The sequence below is a fragment of the Fragaria vesca genome, linkage group LG2 (assembly GCF_000184155.1).
Source record: "Fragaria vesca subsp. vesca linkage group LG2, FraVesHawaii_1.0, whole genome shotgun sequence".
NCBI classification, from domain to species: Eukaryota; Viridiplantae; Streptophyta; class Magnoliopsida; order Rosales; family Rosaceae; genus Fragaria; species Fragaria vesca.
Genome location: NC_020492.1, coordinates 21,896,038 through 21,916,936, shown reverse-complemented (window position 1 = coordinate 21,916,936; position 20,899 = coordinate 21,896,038). Strand labels below are relative to the sequence as shown.

Below are 20,899 nucleotides of genomic sequence, written 5' to 3'. Positions count from 1 at the left end.
ATAAATGATTTATAAATACACTATAGTTACGCAATATTTAGTTCATCTCACTATAGTTATGCAATATTTAATAAGCACCCTAACTATGTTTCTTATTTGATCACTCTCTATGTCAACGACGGACGTTGATTTTCAATAATAATTATGAGGATGCCATGCTAATAATGACTTTCTTCCTCCGTAATTACGCTGTAGAAAACCAATCATGCATAATCACAAATTGAAATCGTAGAGGATATATGCATCCTTTTATTTTAGAGCGAGTCATGATCTCAACCCGGCATCGATCACTCATACTTTGGATCTTACTCACCACTTAGGCTTGGGGTTTTTCACTAAGTTTTTTTTTGAGACACGATAGATATTAGGGTAAGAAATCGAATCGACTCTCAACCCCACCTAATTATAACGGTACGATTTTTTTCCCGAAACACAAAAAATTCAAAACCTTTGTCATAATTCAATCGGATATATAAGGATAAACAATAAATAGATAAAATCATGGACATTATGACACACCTAAAATCACATTGATTTCGCATATTGCATAAAAGAGAAAGACAGACCTAACCCATCCCAAACCCAAAGAAAATGAAATGTGCAAAACAGTGACCACAAAATTTTAAACCTAAAATCGAAATGCGCTCCCCCCCTACATACCTATTCGGCGCAAACAAAAACAATGTGCGCTAGGGTTAGATACTTTCATTACCCACAGGAAAAATCTAGGGTTTCCAATCTCTCCAAAAACCCACTCACACTCTCCCCACCCGCGCCTGACCCCCACGCACCAATCCCACCCCACTAATGTGCGAAGGCATCTTCCGCCCTCCTTGACACGACAGGTATAAATAAACAAACCCCCGTCACCCGGCGCGTGAGGACAACGCGTGAGGGCAGAACAGTGACCTTTTCACCCCTCGCTCTACGACTAGGGTTTCCCCTTTTCCTTTTGGATTGCGATAAGAGGCGCACCTTGCCTCCACGTGGAGGGCGCTCATTGGGTAATGCCACAGTGATTTAATATTTATGTGATGTGTCATGGAGGATGGGCATGTATGGATGCTTTAAAACCCCGAAAATGAAAAAAGAGAGATTAAAACTCTCTCTCCTCATTTGCTTCTCTTCCTCACTCTCTCTCTCTCTCTACTAAAACAATCGGGAATTCCTTTTCCTTCTCTCTCTAGGGTTTTGCGAAAATTCGCACTCGAATCCCACTCCGCCAGCTGCGAATCTCGGGTCGGAGCTCGGGGTCGGATCTTCGCGCTTCTTTGGTGTGTCTTTTAATATCATTTTCACGGCTCGCCGTTGAGGATCGGAGCTGAAACGAGGTCGTTTCGGGTCCTCGTCGATTGAATCGAGGTCGGTTTCTTCTCGCTTGTTCTTTTAATTCGGGTTCGGAGTCGGGTTTTAGATTGTTCGGATTTTTTAGCTGAGTCTTTGTTTCTCAGCTGGATTTAAAATTAAAATATTGAGCTCCGTTTACTGTATGGTACGTCAAGTTTGGGCCTTTGCTTTTCGTTTCTTATCTGGGTTCGTTTTCTATTAACATCTGTAGGTCGTTTTGAGTGATATCTAGGTCGTTTTGATGTGGGTGAATTATGTAGTGACTGTGAATTATTTTACGAGTTCTAAAACAAAATTAATGAACCCTAAATTCTGAGGATTGATGTGCATGCTTTGAGTATTCATATTTGGAGTGCTTGAGTTGGGTTTGTGGGATTGTTTCATTTCCGTAGCACTAGATTTTTGTTGTTGTTGGTCTTTGTGGTTGTGGGCTCCTCTAGAAACAAAACCCTAACATGTGGCTCTCTCTTATTGGTCCTACTATGTGAGTAAAGTTGGCATCTTTAATGGGTGAGTTAAGATGCGGGGATAAATTTGTTGTTTGTAATGCATCGAACTAGCTACTTGTGAGTTGCATTATGCAGATTTGTTGGAAAGCTAGGGTTTTTATTTCATTTCTCGAGTTCAATATGCTTGTAAATCATGTAAGGGTGTTATTTTATGTGCAGTATCACCATATATGGAGGTGTTTAACCTTGTTGTGTATTTGTATAACTATTAAGACAGTGAATGATTTGTTCAGCTTGTGATTTCTTGGTGGTTGAGTATAAACCCTAACGCTTTTCTTTTGGACTTGAAGCAAGATTTATGACATGATTTAGAGTGCTTAGGTGCTTCTTTACATGTTATTTGATTTATCCCTTGAGTATATTAATTAACTAGCATGTGATAATGATATTACTCAACTGATTCCTTACTTGTGTGTGTGAACATAGGAAGTGCTAATTATATTGAAAACATTGAGGGCTTGTTAGATGCTATAACATGGAGAAGGATATTTTGACGGATGATAATCTTAATAAGAGGAGTGATCCTATTATTGCCTCCAAGTCCGTGGGGTCTTTTGTAAAGATTGATTCTATATCCATAGATCTCGATGATGCAAATGATGACAACAGTCCTGCGGGGAAGTGTGAGCATTTCTCCATACGGTAAGCCTTGGAGCCCTTGTTGCACCATTTACCACATACTGGTTATATGTCTTTGGAATAGCTGTCATGAGTTCTATATCAATGTGTATGCGCTATTACTCGGTTGTTCCTAATAAATTGCTATAAATTTCTTCACCACCCACTATCTATTACAATCTTTGTTGCAATAAAGATCTTCATCCGTACCTATTTATACTGACATAGACTTAGTTAAGGAAAAGAAGAGATGTGTCATATGCATACTGCATGTCATACAGTTTATGAAGTTATAATTGCAATTAATGTAAGCTGCATTTCATGAATACTGAGCATCTTTAGCACATACGGAACTTTTCTTTGATTGAATGCTCTCTGTTGTATTGTAAATACAGTGGTTACGTATCTGAAATTCGGAAAAAGAACTGGAAGATATGTTGGCCATTTGCTTTAGATGGTGATTTGGACAAGTCTGATCAGGAAAAGTCAGCTATGCTTCCTCCTTTAAATGCTCCAAAATTCAGATCGTGGTGTTGCCAAAATTGTCTGCGTGAAATTGGTTCTAAAAATGTTGCAAAAAGTACAGACCTTATTCGTCATGTTGGATCTGATTCCAAGTGCACTGGTTTTCGAATGCCACCCATTACGGCTACTGCATTGCTTCAGTCAGATTGTCAACAAGGTCCAAAGTCAAAAATTGTTGAGGAAAAGCGATTTCATGCTTATACTCGTACTATTGTGGATGGCAGTGAGACACGTCCTTCCTCACGTATCGATAAGAAAAAATGGAACGGTGAAGTTTCTCCCACAACCGTCATAGGTATACTTCAAGTGAAGCTTACTTCAATTTGAGTCCTTTTGGGTATATATTTTGGTGTTTTTTTTATTGATATATATTTTTGTTTTTTGTTTTTGATTTTCCTTTTTGGGTTTCATTCAGCAAACGAGAACAGTTTAGCAAATTCCATGAGTCACAAAATGCCCAGATTCAGTTCTGCTGAGAGAGAAGTTAACACTAATAGGATGCAGGAGAGGCACAATCATGTCACAGGTGATTTATTATATTTTTATTATTATTTATTCTCTATTATTTGTAATTGTGGTTGGACAACTTTACCTTTTACCTCCGGGAAATTAGATTTGCATAAAAGTATATTGCTACTTGCATGTTACCTTCTATGGTTTTTGACAACTATTATGTCTTACAATACAGAAAAACTGGATTGCAATGGATCTGTCAGAGTCTATAAGCCAGGATGTGAAAGTCATGAAGATGCCAGCCTTGAGCTTGAGATTACAAAAAACAATAGCTGGATAAGGAATTGCACTCAGAATAGTGAAACTGAGTACCACTCATTTGCAAGTGACAAACAGAAGGACTCAGTTAATGTTTCCGGACTATATAAGGCCGGGATGATTGGTGAGACTGGCAATCCTATCAAGGTTCAGACCAATGTTTGTCGTCCTCTGATTTTAGATGAGTGCGATTATGCATCATCCGAAAATCCTGAAAAGTCAAGCGGTTTTCATCGTAAGAAAAGTCGAAAGGTGCGTTTGTTGACTGAATTATTGTGTAATAAAGAGGATCCGAAGACTGATAACAGCAGGAAAGAAGATTCTCCTTCCAACAGGATCAATAATACACCTGAGGTAGAATCTATTTCCCAAGGTCAGGTGTCTCTCCAAGAAGCTGTTCGAGTGGGTTCAGGTGAGAATAAGAAAAGGAAGTTGTCAGAGGAAGAAGAGAAGGGAGGCCAAGAGACAAGCCATCCAAAAATTTTGAGTAAAAAAGTTAAGACTCTTAGGCGAGATGGACAAGCCACCAATGCAATTGCAGGTACTGGATTAGATGAAGGCGCATCGGCCAGAATTCCGTTGCAGGCTGATCTGAAGAACAATTGGGTTAGAAATGGAAATGAAAGGATCCATACTGTTGGCAAGAAGAAAGCTAAGAAATCTCATGAATTTGATGCATGGTCATCCTTAGCCCCAACTGCAGAAAAAGTGCCAGTAGAAGCCCAGGACAAATTTGAAAATTCAAGCAAGAATGCTACTAATGGTGCCTCTTTTAGGCTAATGTATGTTCCATCCACAGTTAGGGGGACTGAGTTGCACTCTTCAAAGAGAGATAGAAAATCTGGTTTTGGTAAGAGGAAAGGCAAGATGCCTCAGTCTGATGCTGGACAGGCTTCTCTATCAAATACAAGAAAAGATGCAGAAATCAAGCCAAATGGGCAAGGAACTGTTCCATTTCATCTTGTAGAAGATGCATCTACTCAGAAAGGGCTGGATCTTTCTCTCAACGGCTATTTGGCTACACAAAGATATGACAAAAATTTTCCTTATCAACAAGAAGATGGATTTCCTTCCTTGTCAACTTGGAAAGATAGCACTTGCAAACTAGATGAGTTCATGAGAAAAAATGTGGAGGTCAATTATCTGGCGAATTTAAACAAACCTTCTACATCTATGGCAAATCCATTATCTGAGGATGGAGTACATGGTGAACCAAGTAAAAAAGTTTACACCTACAGCATGCCTATTCTGAATGAGGAGCAAAATTACAGCTCCCAGGTTGAACAAGGGAGCTGTTCATTAGTGCAGCAAATGGTAAGCTTTCTTCACTTTCTACAGTTCTTGCTCTGGATTTTTCTGTTATAATGGCTGCATGATATATTTCCCTATTGATGTATGCTTCTTTTGTTTTCATATCTATCATATGGAATTGTGCCACTATATATAATATTATCACTTATCTGCATCCGATAGGTTACCAGTACATTTGTTCCAAATACAGAAACTAGACTCATTTATACACTGTTCAATAATGATGTGTAAGTAATTTGAGTTTCCTGTTGGAGCTGCTAATGGATACTTTTCTGCTTTGCTTTTGCTGGAAATGCCTAAAGTAGTGAAGAACTATTCAATATCATAATCTGTGGTCAACTTTTTTGAACACTATGCGTATCTCTTCTTTGTATGCACTTCTCCTATTTAAGTTGTTCATGTTACCATTTCAGGATATATCTCGTGGAAGCAAGAATCAGAAAATCATTGACATTGAAAAAAATTCAGGCGTGCCTGTTAGTAGGAAGCATAGCAACCATCAAGCAGAGATGTCTGAGAAGGGTACTATAGATGACATACCAATGGAAATTGTTGAGCTCATGGCAAAAAATCAGTATGAGAGATGTCTTCATGAGACTCAAAATGATAAGCATGTACTAGAAATCCCGAGCACAACAAGGAATCCTCAGATGATGGAGCATACTCAAGTATATGGCATTGGGGACTGGAGAGTATTAGAGGAAACCAGTCAGAAACGAAAAGCTCAGGCAAGAAATGCAAAAAATGGCACAAGGAAAAATGTGGCATCTGTCCAACAGAAGTCCGTTGATTATTTTTCTTATATCAATGGAAACCATTTTGGTCTGAACCGTCTTGATCAAATGCATTGCACCACAGGGTTTGGTCCATTCAGTCAGTCTCAAAAGAAGCCTTCACCACGAGGCCAGTTTCCTGCTGCTGGAAACAGCAAATGTAGTTGTGCTCAAAGCTGCAAATGGGATGGAAATTTGATGGGGCATGGGTTCTCAAATTCAAACTTGCAGAGCTTTGCAGCATGCAACACATGCCATTCTGTTCCACAATCAAAGGAAGAAGCAGCTCATCTTTGGTCACCTTTAATATCATCTTTGCCCTTGGCATATAAGAATCCTCAAAAGGGTGCAGCCCAGTCATCTAATTTCAAAATGCTTTCACACTCCACTGGCGCACTGCAGAAGGGAAACACCGCTGGGGATTGTGACCTGAGTCTGAATCTGAATGCTCCCAACTTTGAGAAGCGTAATGAAGCTGTTGGTTCTGAAACTATCAGCAGAACAAAACCAGAGTACTCATTCACTTGCAAACGTAATGGGACTGAGCCTCATCAAAATTCATTGGGGTCATTAGATCTATATTCAAATGAAACCATACCAGCAATGCATTTGCTCAGCCTCATGGATGCAGGTATGCGGTCAGGTACATCCTTAAATGTGGGTGGAAACCCAAAATATCCCAAGAGATCGTCTTCTAATGATCTCAGTTCTAAGGGATATCCTGGGCTGGATATTGGTCTTTATAAGGCTACTGATACTGTGAATCATCCATCATCAAACTATTATGGGAATAATCACCTTTCTGAGAAATCTCTCAACTTGTTTCCTACCAATCCAACTTTTGGGGCATCTACATCTTCATTTGAACACTCAAAAGGTTTTGGAAGGGGTTCAGACTTTATGACTCAAGTTGCTAGCTCTCAAAGGAAAGAAAAGATACAAAGATCCCATTCGCCTGCACAAAATAGAGGTCCTAGATCAGACAAATCGTTAGCTACTGATGGTGGTTTCGGCAACAATTGTACAACTATCCCTGTTCATACTATCCCAAAAGGATTCCTTCCTGTTTCTGGTCCTATGATGTTTCCACTGCAGTACCACTCCATTGCAAATTCAAGGAAACACAACTTGGAAACTCCTAATGCTAATGGAACCATGAAGCCTCCAAAGACTAGTTTGGAGTCTTCAATCTGCTGTGTTAACAGAAATCCAGCTGATTTCAGCATGCCAGATGTTGGAAATGGGTACATGATTAGAGGTGAAGATCTAAAAGTTGGGAAGAAAGTTTCTTCTGAAAAGAGGCATGGCTTATATAAAGTGGATCAGCAGAAGCGGCAGAGGAATACAAATCACATTTTTGAAAAGCAACACGCTCGACGTTGAGCTTCATGAGGAGTTCCTGATATCCATACTGTTAGTATTTTCTAACCTCTTACTATCTGGAGTAGTTGAAATAAACCTCTTTTCTTGGCTATCTACTATAAAATGCATTTAAGCCCTATATGTTAATGATATATAGAATTATCAGTTGGTTAATTTGATTCATTATGAACAGGTGAAGTGTTGGATGTCCCCAGCTAATGCACAGTGATTATAGGATCACAGAGCAAGTCATTTTCCGGTGCAAGCTGATATCGGTTATAAACTCCAACTCCCCCGAGTCATACAGGGCATTTTCCATGTCTGAAGCTGAGCTCTGATGAGGGTGCTGGGTGAAGGTCAAGACCTGTACATACCTCTAAGTGTGTCTTGACATTCTGCAAGTTTTCTTGAATTTATTTTGAAAATGTTGTTTGTATGTTGGTGTACGTCGAACTGTAGGAATCAGAAACTGATGTTACACACCAGACCCCATTCCTGGTCAGGAAGTGGGAGTAGAAGCAGTGAACAAGACCATAGCTTATATTTTGAATATTTAGTTTTTGAGCAATCCGGGGGTGACTATAAGTTGTTCTCATGGATAATACTGTTGTAATCTATATGTCCCAAAACACATTGTACACAAACAATGTATCCTTGTTATGCGAGTGCTTTGATAATAAGAATTGCGAAGTGTCATTACATTGTGCAAGCAGTTTAGGTTTCTAACTGCAATGTTTAGAAACTTATTTACCGACTTATGAGATATAATTTGAGTTGTGGAAGCCAATTGCTAACCTAATATTTTTTTTGTTCCACATTTTAACTCGTGGTATATACATTAAATCTGGTTCCCATTTCCAACACCTCAAGTAAATACAAAGTTGCAAGTTGCAACTGCTTGTTTATCTCAAAGTTTAACCTCCAAATTGAAGCTGCCAGTGGTCACCTAAATACTCCTTAACAAAACCCAGATCTAGTCACGCGAGGCACGTGACCGATGGCAATTAGTTTGCCCTCATATACTGGCATAGTCTAAGATCCATGGCAATAATCTTTGCTTTGCCTTGCTTCCTGTACGTTATGGTATATATATTTGGATCCAATATCTAGCTATATGGGTTTCAAATTAATGAATATACACAATTAGGTTGTTCCCAAATGCATTTGCCAGATGAGTACCTCCCTGCTTTGTTTTGGAAGTAGTTGTTTAAACGAGTAAATGGGTTTCAACTCTACTCACTTTCTGGTAGTATAATGCAGAAGTAAGAGATCAGTAAGATGCCAAGCATTGGAATATAAATTGAATCGAACCCAACCTGCAGACAAAAGATAATTATAGATTAATCAGAACATACAAAATCAACGATGACAAACATTATGAAAATGTGCACGCGAGTGCTAGCTGTGGTATTTATATTATCCAGTTACGAGGATGACCTCAAAAAACCCTAGCTCCAATTGCCATATTAATTAAGTTACAGCAACCTATAATAGTCCAGCATACAAACAACATATTCAAAGTAATATATATAATTATATTTTAGAGGTACCAATGTTCACATAGAGGTACTTAAATTCGTATATCAGATTTACATAAGCATTGGATGCAGCATATGTATGTGTGTGTCTATAACTATATATATATACACATACATATATGCAGATTGCAGCATATGTATGTATACACAGAGGAAACATGCATGTCATGTGGAATATGAACTCGAGCCAGAAGTAGACTCTGATCGATGATCATTGTTAATTAAGTTAGTTATGGGTCATGGGGATCTGATCACACGGGATTTCTAGGGGACTCGTAGTGATAGCTGTAAGGTTAATTTGACAGTACGTTTAACCCAATCATATAACACCTAAGATCGATCATGCACAGATTTACTGAATCAAATTCAGATGCGCTTTTGCTTTTGAACAGTGGAGTAATCCAGTTTTAATTTGTGGCAGGCAGCTAGCTGCATATAATTATATCTTTGATCAAGAGGTTTAATCTGAATGCCATATATATCCCCACCCAATTGATCTCCATAATTCTGCTGAAATATATGGATCTGATTAATTACTGTTCTAAAAGGGTAGGGTTGCTAATGCCAAAACCACACATCTCATAACTCGACCCGAAGTTTTACGACAAGTTTTTACCTGCTGGTAAAAACCCAAATGGAAAAATGCGTCTTAAATCATACATTAGATTCATATACACACATATATATACACAGCTCGTTCTAGATCATAAGCTTTCATTTCCAGGCAGAATTTGAAGGCATTACATACAGCCAGTCCCTCTCGTTTTACTGTGTAAGAAGATCATGGAACAGTTAAAGTTACTTGCTGAGTTAGCCAGCAACAAGTTAGTTTATAAGGGTTAAAATATAGCACGAATTCGAATTGAGGAGAGTATATATGAAGGAGTATACTGGTATAGTACGTTTTGGGTTGCTTTCAGTGGGTCTGGCTCTGGGATGGTGGTATATGAAAATGGTACTGTGCACGTCATGACTTAGAAACATCGAGATTGTGACTGATCAGCAGTATTGTTGGGTTTATATGTGCCCACATACACTTCTTTTTTAAACATCAGATTGAATATCACTGTGGGAAATTTTTTGAAATGCATGTCCAAATCCTTTAATTTTTAAGTTTGTTTATCTTCTTTTTTCATTTTGCTCTATGAAGAAAGTGTATATATATATAAACCAGAGTAATTGAGTTTTAGCGCGTAAATGAACTCTAGTAGTTGATTAGAAGTATCAGATAGAGGATCTTGATACATTCAGGAAACTACAATAAACTTCTTAATCAAATTTCCAAATTCCAACTGTTTACAAATGTTTGAGGACAAATTATAAGCCACAACAATGTTCCAACTTTAGCTCCCACCCTAAAATCCCATCCAAATGGGAACAAACTAAAGAATAATAGTAATGTTACTAATGTACAAACTAAACATATAAACAATGAGAAACTTCCTTTCACTAATCAGTTTTAGGATTATCTGATGCCACATTTGAGGATGTAGAATACCTACAAACTCTTGCTTCCTCATAAACAAGGCCAGGTTTACAGAAATACCCTTTTCCTGGGCTGCAATGCCTGTCCTCAGAACAAATGCACATACCCTCCAAACCACACCCATCACTCTTTCCACCTTCTTTTCCATACACAACCTCATCAGACCATTCACTTGAGAACATGTTCTGGGGGTCCAACTGTCTTTTCACACCCACAAACTTGTTAAACTTGGAGTACTTGTTCTGCACATTCAAGAATGCTATGTTCCTATTCTTGGCCCAATGTGGTTTTGCCCCATGCTTGAAGAAAGCCAATTGCTCCACCTCTTCCCAAACATCTTGATCAAATCTTGGAGTTAAAGCATCATCAGCTCTATAGTAGTTGAAGTCAACCACCACAGAGTCCTCTGGTTGGCCAAGATATGCCTCAGAAGCCTTAATGAAACGTATCAGAAATCCATTGTAAATATCCACCCCACAGAAATTCTCCGTCTTGACTAGGTCTCTTAGCTTCTTCACATCAAGGATGAAGTCTCGGAATTTCGGGGCAGGAAATATTGCCGTTGTCTCGTAGAAGAAGAGGCCATTGATTCTTGGATCCCAAGCACAGGAGCTGGCTTGGCTTGTTGAGTATAAACATGAACCTGAAGTTTGCATTTTGCCTTGGTTGCCAATGACTGGGTATCCAGTGAAGATTAGACCATTCTTCAAACCATTGGCTACTAATTTCTTGTACCCTAAAAATGAAGAGGCTAGTAAGCACTTTCCACTCAAGCTGTGCCCATTATCCATGACTTTCTCTGCATTAGTAACGCATATGTTACAATTCTTCAAACCATTGGCCATATGTTTTTTTCCGACAAATTAAATTTCACTTTTTTTTTTCTTTTTGAGAAGAAATTCGACAAACAACAACAACAAATTCGACAAATTTCACTTTGATCAACATATCAAACTCGCTCGAAAGATGTGAACGGTAATTGTGGCTAAAGTTTCATATTGTTATAATTAGTACAACAACGTATATGTGAAAAAGGACATGGAGTAACGCCAAAGAAGAATGCGATCAATTAACATTATTACCTGATGCCCTTACAGATTTCGAGACCAAAATGGGATTGGCTTGGAAGCCAAGGAAGTCGTAAACTCCGTCACCGGAGGCGTTCAAGGGAACTCGATTATCAGATCTGTAAGCAGCTGTATGCTTTGATGGGTACCAAGTAATGTCTGCAAATTCATACTTCTTCCCATGGACCATGTACTTGTCTTCAATTTGATCATCATCAGTAAAATCATACGTTATGCTTCTTTTGAATCCCTTCTCTAGTGACAACTTCACCTATTCAAATACCAAGCACTATATAGTTAATACCTGAATCATACACAGAAACTCAAATTTCAAGTAATGAAGATAGAGAGGTAACTAGGTAAGTCACTGACCTTGGAGATAACACCCAATAACCCTAATGAAACTTTGGCAGCATTAAAAAGTTGATCTTTGGGTTCTAATCTAAGAATTTTGGCATACCCTTCGGGTTGTTTAGCTGGAACAATCAGGCTCAGACCAACAATATGATCATGAACAGAACCTCCTTTCCCCCACCATGAGCTTCCATGTGAGCCTGTGCTTATAAGCCCTCCAATACTCACACCCTCCCAATATGGTGCAGCCACCAAACTCAATCCAGCTGCTTCAACTGTGTCAATCAATTTGCGCAGTCCTACACCACTATCAACTGTGACAGCTAAATTCGCCGCATCGATTTCAATCCCGGAATTGTAACTCGATGTGCTTATTAGCAATGAGTTTCCTGTAGTAGTAGCAGGACATGCCAACTTGGTTATGGTGTGTGAAAACTGGCTCACCACTTTGAGCTTGAACTTGTTCTGGTTTGCATAGGCTACAGCTTTAAGTAGCTCATTTTCGGTCGTGGGGTACGTGACGTTTAGAACATAGCAATCTTTTCTGTCGTTCCAAATACCGTAGGAGTTGAAGAGGTTGCAGCCACCGGTTCCGTCACATTGAACCGGAGATTGTGGCAGCATGGCGGCAACGGAGACAAGTAGGTGAAGAACACCGAGGAGCCACCATGAGCTGTACATAGTGCCTTGCCTTAAAAAACCAAGGGATAATTTTGGCTTTAATTTGTAGGTAGAGAGAAAGTGAGAAACGTACAAACAAAAGGCAAGGGTGATGCTTGGAAGGAAAAAAGGCAAACGTTTGAACTTTTGAAGTGGACGCTACGATTGCTTTTTCTGGAGAAGATAACGCACGTCCTGTATATTTTATTGACTAGATATTTGTTTTCATTTGGATGTAATCATGGTTGACAACATGGGAAGCAATCAATTTAATTTATCATTTTATGTTGTGTTTAGGTCAGATCCATCTAGAATTTTCGGTAGCATCAGTCATTTTAGTGCCAAAGTGACAGGGCCCGGCCTGAGTATAAGCCCAGCTGGTGTAGGCCTAGAGCCCCCATTTTTATGATGCATTACTATTCTAGTTTGATTGAGTTTCTCTGTCCCTTTTTTTGTATCAGTAAGTGCACGTAGTTTGTTTATCTATTAGAACTTATATGTTGTTGGAGCTTACAAACTTATTTATAAAAAAAGAAGAAGATATAAATCTATTAAACATAGGGAGCCTCAATTTTGTTTTTCACCTTGAGCCCCGAAAAACTCAAGGGCGGCCCTGTCAAAGTGCACTATGACATTCTTCTTTTTTATTAAACAAACAACTGAAATGCTACAACAAATATAACTAGTCTATCGTGAGTCGAACTCATGGTTTCTCACTTACAAAAAGAAACTAATTTCACTAGACTAAATGATACTGGGTTAAACTATGACATTCTTGATTTCACATTCAAAATAAACAAGTTACTCTAATTTCTCGGAGTTTTATTCTAAGAAGAGTAATGAATGGGGTAAAATGGTGACTTTTGCTCATCTTTGTCCATGATACCACTAACCTTAAGCACATAGCCCGGTTACTACCTATACTAAGGGTTATTTTTACACTAACTGTGTGTGTATAGTATATAATTTTGAGGACTTTAGAGAACCCTCGTACTCTCATGGCCTCGTAGTCTCGTGACGGAAGTCACGGAAATGTTAACATAGGTACGCTGTCGACATAAAAATAGAAGTTCAGGCAACACATATTGTCGGTGTAAAACAAACTTAATGGTGGAAAATTTCCCAAATGCTGAATAAACACCGTAAAAAGAAAAACTTCCGTTCCAAACCCAAACCCTAATTTACAAGCAAACTAGCAACATGGTTGATTCTCTACCAATATTGGGCCTTAAATGAACATACAGAGATGGAGATTTTCAAGGGTCCAAATTCAAGTCTCCTTTTTCTTCTTCTGGTCGAAGCGCCTTCAATAGTTGGGCCCCTTTCCTCCTTCCCCTACCACTACAATCCCCTTTCAACGCCAACTCCACTGCACGCGCCACCTCCTCTGCCGGAGCTGCCGAAACCGCTTCCGCTGCCTCATCCTCCGACGCGCCACCGTATATAACTGCCAACACGCCTATCGCATACTCCTTCCCCCTAGCTGAAGTCCGGCCCATCATCATCACCATCACCGGCACCGCCAGTGCGTGGGACCTCACCTCCGCCGCCCCCTCCGCCACAGTGCACATCAACTCCAAAGCCGCCAGTGCCCGCTCCGCCGCAGCATCCTCCAGCTCCAGCGCCGTCTCGACCACCGCAGAAGCCGCCCCGGCCTCAACCGCCACGTGGCGGTTAGGCTCCGCCAAACAGAGCGCCAACAACACTTTGGTTGCCGGTTTTGCCCCCGCTTTGTTTTTCAAAATCCGCACCAACCCGCGCATCAGTTCGGGCGGGCATTCCGGGTCGGATGGCGGGTAGGGAACCAGAGACCGTTCCAGGAGGTGGAGTGCTGCCAGCTGCTCCGGAAATGACCCCGTGCTGAGTTGGAGCTCCGCTGCGTGGAAGAGCTCTTGGAGGCCGGTGGAGGACATGGGCGGTGGAGGCGGTGGAGCTGGGCTGGACCGAAAAGTGGCGACATGGTCAAAATCCGGGTCGGATCCGGGTTGTGGGTAGGAGGAGAGAATAGGGGACTCTGATGGGAGAGTGAATTTCCATTGGGTGAAGCTCTGTGAGGTGGAGGAGGAAGATGATCCGGAGTCGGGGTGAGACTGGTGGTGGGTTAGCGGGTCGGGTTGTGTTGGAGCAGTGGGAGCTGAGAATGAAGGGGGTGATGGATCGGTGGAGGAGAAAGGGAGAGGTGGAGGATGAGGGGTGGTGGGGCTGAGGACTGTTCCGGTACAATGGCCGAAGAACCCACAAGAGAAAAGCTGGGTCTTAAGCTTTGGCTGCTGGGTTTTCATGGTAGGTGTCTATGGTGTTGATCTCCGAATGAGAGAAAGAGAGAGAACAGAGCAGCTTGATAGAGAGAGAGAGAGAGAGAGAGAGAGAGAGGGAGGGAGCAGAAGAAGATGGTGGAACCTGTAAGTTTGTGGCCATGTGGGGAAGGGTGTACAGTGTACTCAGAAATCCCAGTATGTATGTGTCAGCTTTCACTTCGAGGGAATATAATACATTTGGGTAAAACACACAGTAAGTTTGGATCAACATTTTTACTTTTACTCTAAGAGCATGGAGACAACAACTTCCTGGACCATTGCAGTTCAATCATGGACTACCTCTGCCAGAAATGCTCAAATTCAAACCTACTCGAAATAATTACTGACTCCATTATTCAATACTTTACCACAGAAAGAGAAACTCAAACCAAACATAAGAAGGTTGAACTGTGATAATTGAAATGGGAGCTCATACACCATTGGGAAATTTTCATTCCTAAAGAAAATGAAGGATAATAGTATAGTTCGACTTCTATTGAGTATCTAAAAGACGTGAATGAGTGTGACCATTTTCTTGCACTTCAAATTTACAATATGAAGACACAATTCAAATCGTCCATACAGCTAAATATTTGGAATTTTACAACAAAAAATGCCTATCAAGGAAGGCATGCTAGAATTACAAGTTAGGAGAGGGACCTCCTAAATTAGGTTTAACTAGGGGCAAAAGAAAAATTGTCAGAGTAAAATGACTAAACTGGAAGTTACCTCCACTTCTCTCGTAGTTCTTTCTTCTCGGATAAAATCCAGGTTACAAAGATTGCTGCAATGAGTACAACGATGGTGATGAGAAGCAATGCATAGCTGAAATCGTCAGTAAGCGAATCATAGGTCCTTGACGGTGCGAGTTGAGTGAAAAACAGATCCACTCCGTATACAAAGACGAGGGTTGTCGACTCCAGCTTGGCAGGTGCTGTAACTATGCCTCGGAGTCCTTCCACTCTTAGAGCATGTGTCACATAGGACTGCAAGGACAAAATTCGAGTATAAGATTTTAAAGATCAAATAGCTGAAATAGAAAACATTCCCCTAAAATGAAATTGGGTTTCACCCTCAATATGCCACAATTAAAACCAGAAACTCCATGCAGGAGCATCCTAGACTTGGCTTTGATTAGAAACTAAGGCCAGCCATTCTTCAATAATGCATAGAGGCTTGTAATTCTACATTCTTAATCTGATGCTCCGACATAAAGTGCTCCCACAAAAGACTCTTATAACAAAGATGTTACATACCTGAGGAATTATTGGCAATGAATCTGTTAGAGGTATAATGCCTTCCTCTTTCTCAGCCTGTGAGGGGTTGAGTGATCGACGGGGATCTAAAAATCGCTTGTCAAGTGCCAAAACCTACATGATATTTACTCCTCATTAAAGGAACATATAGCTAGTATCAATAATTGGATGACAATACTTGCCAGCAAGAGAAATAAATTCTCATGATGCTCGGAGAAAGAATCTGACCTGATCCCCAATTGTACCGATAAGAAGCTGCTTTGAAGTAATACCCTTCGCTGTCAATGTCACGTCTATTGCTTTTACCGAATACGTGAAAAAGTAAGACTGTGATTTCGTCACAACCTCTGGACGGGAATATGATGAAATAGGTGAAGTGAGATTATGCTTCCCAAGAATCAGCTTCCAAACATCCTTATTGTCCTGTGAATTAGATTTTGATTCAGCTTGCTTATCTATTTGAATCAACTAGACAGAACAATATATACAAGACTAAGTTTTCCAGCATACCGCTCGGGACTGATCATATATCTCTATGACTGACATCTCATATCTGTGTGCTCTAAGATTAAAGTAGTGGTATACAACCCAATTCTCACTGAAAACCTGCAAGATGTATATAATGGATTACAGAATGTCCCACATTCACTCAACCATAAACAAAGTAGAGAGTAAGCTTACAGCGTGGACAGGTCCCTGTGCACCATGATGGGTCATCCGGTGCAATATACGACCAGTTACAGTATCGATAAGATACACAGTCAACCATGACTCCTCTGGAGTGGCTGTTCCAATCGCACCACTGCCTTTAGGTGCAACAGTTGCAACAAAGAGTAGATTCTTAGATACATACTTATACATCAAATCGTCTTCAGCAGCTATAACCTTTGCTTGAGTATGAACCACCTACAAGATCACCAACCTCTGTTACAAAAAGTATATACAGGAGAGCAAATCCCAAAAACTGAAAGACCAAACATTTCTCTCTTTTGAGAAATGTTGATTATATCACAAAGCAGCAAGTGGGTATGCCCAAATGCACAAGTATCAGCTAACAGAGGGATAAAAAGAAAATTAGGAGTTGGGAGTGAAAGCAGTGATGCAAGAATTGATAAATCAAACAATCTGACTTCAGCTCAGTAAGACAAAAGCGTACCTCATTTGGTTTTCTTGTCACTGTTGTAATTATCTTTTCTGAGTCAGTTGGGAATATGATCGACCATATATCCCTGGACTCAAAGCAATAGTTGTCTATAACTTCCTGGATGCAGTTGCTCTTCAAGACATGTCCTTTGATGATGCCATTATTAGTCTCGACTGAGTACCAGTATATGTTTGAAAACTCGCGTTGAAAAATATCAATAGCCTCAGATGTTCTTGGGTATAAATATGCATGTTGGTTTCCATCTATTAGAAGATGAAGTCGCTGTTCTGTGGTATCAGTAAATGGCAGTGGAATAACTTGAGAAATGGAATGTCTGAGATCCATTGAATTAACTTCAGTGCCAGTATATGCATCAACAATAGACAGAACACCTGGTGCATCAGAACCTTGTCCACATCGACCTACTATGAGGATAGATGGATTTTCATCCATTGCATGATGATGGGGTAACTGCCACTGATATATATTCAAACCAGTTGCAAACTCACACTCAGATTTACGCAGATTAGGCAGTAACAGAGACCAGACAACTTGTCCATATCCAGTGTGCAAGGCAAAGAGCTTTCCCGCTTTTGTAAGTACTATGATCAGCTTCCGAAAACCATTATGGTCTCGAGTCAGTTTGCTCTTTTCAGAACTTTTTAACCTCCTCTCTTGTATAGCAGCAACATCATCAGCACTTGCAAGCATTAAGGTTCCCTTAAGCTTAAGTAGGTGTCCCTTCAAAATAGCAAATAATCAAAGGAAAAGCGCATTGTAAGAGGGGACTCATTCAATCAGAAACTAAATACAAGACCTTAAGATTTAATAATTTCAAAACCACGTAAAAGATGACTACAAAAGTATGCAAATATCATCCCATATTCTGCTTATCAAACCACAGCACTCTGCACATTTATAGAGTAAAATGAAATATGCTATCATGGGAAACTCGTAGAAAAATGACACTAGTATAACTTAATTATATTATCTATTTAAATACCTTAAGCCACTCAAAAAGGTTTTCCTCAACTTTTGCTACAGATACACCTTCCTTTTCCACGGGTAATTCTGATGTGAGAACATCAACAATCGAAGCAAGACCATCCTCCCTATTCCAGACAATGGCACCTTGTTGTAATAACAAAAGTGAATGATCCTCCATGACAATCAAGGCCCTAAATCCATTGGACCTGTCTGTCCGGATATAACTGTTTATGAAAACCTTATGGACCATCCCCCTCTGCTTTTCCATGACTATAGTCTCCTTCAGCAAATCACCACTCAGATCATGACTAAGCTTCACTGTAAGATGAATCTTACTATCTCCATGTTGAACTAGTGCGAAGGCTTGTTGACCTTCGTTAAGGATAATTGCATCACTAATAGCTGCCACGCTATTTATTTTATCCATAACCTCCAACCTGGCTTCAACAGTCACCCTTATGAGTGTCACTCCTCCATTAACCTTTACAGAAAACATTCCTGGTAGTTTTGAAGATAACAGTACTGGGGTTCCAGATGAATCCCCCAATATATCAGATATGGATGTCTCCTGCAAGTTAAGTTCTCCATCTTGAAAGCTTATAACTACCAACTTTGACCTGGAGGCATCCAATGTCACAAGAATGTTACTTGAAGCCAGTATTGCTTCCCCGGAATATCCACCAGAAAGTGCTGCACTATTGTGCTTCAGTATCTCTCCATTCTCAGGATTGACCTGATATGCATCAAACTGGGAAGAACCAACAAATCCTAGTACATAGATTGCATCACTTCCAACAGGTTGAATAATATGTTGGACCTCTAGACTGAAATGCAGATACAACACAAGTATTAATGACACAGTGATGTTTAAAACAACACAAAACAAATGAAACATAGTATTAATAACATACAAAACCAGAAAAATTTAACCTTAAATTCACATACCTTTCAGCTGCAAAATCCTTTGTCCAAAGAGGCGTGCCATCAATGCCAGAAACAGCATGTAGTGACCCTTTACCATAAACAAGGATCACATTCTCCTTGTTGACAATCAAATTTGTCTGCACAATATAACCTTAATGAATCCCATGTTTGAAAATAAATAAATTGCATTGTGATTTAAGCAATATATACACATTTTCAACATGTGCAGGAACATAGTGGAGATAACGAACCCAGGAATTCCAAAAGGTGCAAGTTGGGAAAAATGCAAAAGAAAAAACAAAGCATGCCTCATGAGAAAAAAGAGAATGGTGAATGCACAAACAAATTCGGTCTACTTATAGAACCATATTAATATGAAAAAGACTATTTGATGCTTTTACATGACTGGGGGACTGAGAGCCATAAATGGACAAGTAAATGCAAAAGCATAAGGATAGTCAACATACAGCAGTCTAATATCAGTTAATAAGGGAGAGCAAGAGAGTAGATATAAGACACGTAAATATACAAAATTGGAAGATGCCAGTGAGAATGGAAATTGATTTACTAACCGGGACAGTCAATAACGACTTTGAGGCCCCTGAGCCATCTATAAAAGATTCCCACACCATCTGACCATCAGGAAGGTTCCATGCTCTCAAAATACTTCCCTCTGACGAGAGGGTAACGACATCTGAAATTATCAAATGGAATGTTACACTTCTTGATCCACAACATAACGTAACCAATGAATGAGTCACAAAAAAGTTCAAACACAACCGTTACAGTTATACACAAATGTAAAAGCATTACGAAAGAAATACTATGAATGTTGATAGAACACTTACATTTTCCCATTGCTATGTCAATCCCGTCGACAACATCATTGCTCCCGAGTACATGTCTCCAAACTGCACAATACAAATACACATATTAACATCTTCTTCGAGCCTCGAACTGAGACCAAACAGACTAATCCATATCAAAATTCTAATTCCATTCGGCAACCATTACAGCTACGAAAACTAATCCAGTTACTTAACAATAGGACTTACATATCTCGCCACGCCGGAGATCAAGTGAAGCTATAACATTCTCTTCAGTGGACACCACAACACGCTTTCGCCCACTCTTCTGAGTATGGAACACCGCGTCCTTCACTTTCCCTATGTACTGCTGGTGCCTGCAATCACAACAAGCTCAGATTCTCAACAATCAACTTCAAATTCGAAGCCTATTCAATCTAAGTTCATACAAATTCCAGCTTGGATTGAAAAACAACACAGATATCGCGCCAAACAAGATCAAATTCAAAGCTCGATTACGAGATAATCAACTCTGATTGTATTCAGAGCAATCGAGCGAGTAAAAATCAAGAAGCGAATTCGGTTAAAGCAAAACGAGATTGAAATTTACCAATCGACGAGGCCGACTTGATCTTCGTAGAGCGAAACAGTGAGAGTCGTGAGCGAAAGGAATAGCAGTAGAAGAAGAGAAGCCCTAATCGCCATGCTCATCGTGGCCATGGCGACTGAGAGAGAGGGAGAGAGATAGATCTGAAGCTGTGTGAGACTACGACGGAGAGTTTTGTATGAAAACTATAACTTGGTAGTGAGCAAAGAGTTTCAACATAAAAGGAAAAGCCGGCTTCTCCGAGAAAATGGATTATCAAATTGACATTAATATCCTTTCTGTACCCCCGCCCGATTGTTTTGGGCTCTCTATACTCTTTCGTCTTTTGATGGGCTCACCATCGGCTTCACTTTGGGCTTGGCGCTAAACGCCTTCTTTATTTTAATTTTGGGTCTCAAAAATATTTCTTAACGCGAAATAAACGAGTGTAAATACAGAAAATCATAAATGTTCACCCGGTCAATTATTGATTAAGAAAATAATATTTAATTATTTTTAGAGATAATTATAATTAAATTGAGTTTTTTTGTTTTAACCGTTAGATTTTCATCTAAATG

At 39.8% G+C, this 20,899-nt stretch overlaps 4 protein-coding genes across 4 annotated transcripts; 1 reads left to right on the top strand and 3 right to left on the bottom strand.

Moving 5' to 3' along the window:
• The first annotated feature begins 1,129 nt into the window (after positions 1–1,129).
• On the top strand, positions 1,130–7,927 carry LOC101304652. The gene is made up of 7 exons (XM_004292806.1): positions 1,130–1,362; positions 2,283–2,498; positions 2,870–3,294; positions 3,415–3,525; positions 3,688–5,084; positions 5,495–7,267; positions 7,410–7,927. Exons 2-6 carry the CDS (start codon positions 2,332–2,334, stop codon positions 7,235–7,237), a joined length of 3,843 nt encoding a protein of 1,280 aa, XP_004292854.1. The 5' UTR covers positions 1,130–1,362; positions 2,283–2,331; the 3' UTR covers positions 7,238–7,267; positions 7,410–7,927.
• Positions 7,928–9,997: 2,070 nt separating this feature from the next.
• LOC101306399 (L-gulonolactone oxidase-like) lies at positions 9,998–12,386 on the bottom strand. Its single transcript, XM_004291144.1, has 3 exons — positions 11,680–12,386; positions 11,323–11,578; positions 9,998–11,039 (listed from the first exon to the last, which is right to left on the bottom strand). The coding sequence occupies exons 1-3, from the start codon at positions 12,340–12,342 to the stop codon at positions 10,204–10,206; spliced, it is 1,755 nt and encodes a 584-aa protein (XP_004291192.1). The 5' UTR covers positions 12,343–12,386; the 3' UTR covers positions 9,998–10,203.
• A 1,191-nt stretch (positions 12,387–13,577) lies between these two features.
• LOC101304360 (E3 ubiquitin-protein ligase PUB23-like) lies at positions 13,578–14,603 on the bottom strand. The gene has a single exon (XM_004292805.1). It carries the CDS (start codon positions 14,601–14,603, stop codon positions 13,578–13,580), a length of 1,026 nt encoding a protein of 341 aa, XP_004292853.1.
• A 424-nt stretch (positions 14,604–15,027) lies between these two features.
• Positions 15,028–20,449, bottom strand: LOC101306107 (ER membrane protein complex subunit 1-like). Its single transcript, XM_004291143.1, has 12 exons — positions 20,346–20,449; positions 19,985–20,112; positions 19,778–19,840; positions 19,502–19,623; positions 18,951–19,066; positions 18,022–18,829; positions 17,031–17,759; positions 16,556–16,780; positions 16,385–16,480; positions 16,103–16,297; positions 15,875–15,988; positions 15,028–15,604 (listed from the first exon to the last, which is right to left on the bottom strand). The coding sequence occupies exons 1-12, from the start codon at positions 20,444–20,446 to the stop codon at positions 15,344–15,346; spliced, it is 2,958 nt and encodes a 985-aa protein (XP_004291191.1). The 5' UTR covers positions 20,447–20,449; the 3' UTR covers positions 15,028–15,343.
• Between the last annotated feature and the right edge of the window lie 450 nt (positions 20,450–20,899).

Coding starts and splice junctions, on each gene's coding strand:
- LOC101304652 (XM_004292806.1), top strand. CDS start 2,332: ATGGAGAAGGATATTTTGACGGATGATAATCTTAATAAGAGGAGTGAT. Junction 3,295..3,414: donor TTCTCCCACAACCGTCATAG/GTATACTTCAAG, acceptor GGTTTCATTCAG/CAAACGAGAACAGTTTAGCA. Junction 3,526..3,687: donor GAGGCACAATCATGTCACAG/GTGATTTATTAT, acceptor CTTACAATACAG/AAAAACTGGATTGCAATGGA.
- LOC101306399 (XM_004291144.1), bottom strand. CDS start 12,342: ATGTACAGCTCATGGTGGCTCCTCGGTGTTCTTCACCTACTTGTCTCC. Junction 11,579..11,679: donor TATTGGGTGTTATCTCCAAG/GTCAGTGACTTA, acceptor GTATTTGAATAG/GTGAAGTTGTCACTAGAGAA. Junction 11,040..11,322: donor GAAATCTGTAAGGGCATCAG/GTAATAATGTTA, acceptor TTACTAATGCAG/AGAAAGTCATGGATAATGGG.
- LOC101304360 (XM_004292805.1), bottom strand. CDS start 14,603: ATGAAAACCCAGCAGCCAAAGCTTAAGACCCAGCTTTTCTCTTGTGGG.
- LOC101306107 (XM_004291143.1), bottom strand. CDS start 20,446: ATGAGCATGGCGATTAGGGCTTCTCTTCTTCTACTGCTATTCCTTTCG. Junction 18,830..18,950: donor AAGGATTTTGCAGCTGAAAG/GTATGTGAATTT, acceptor TCTGCATTTCAG/TCTAGAGGTCCAACATATTA. Junction 15,605..15,874: donor CATTGCCAATAATTCCTCAG/GTATGTAACATC, acceptor TTGTCCTTGCAG/TCCTATGTGACACATGCTCT.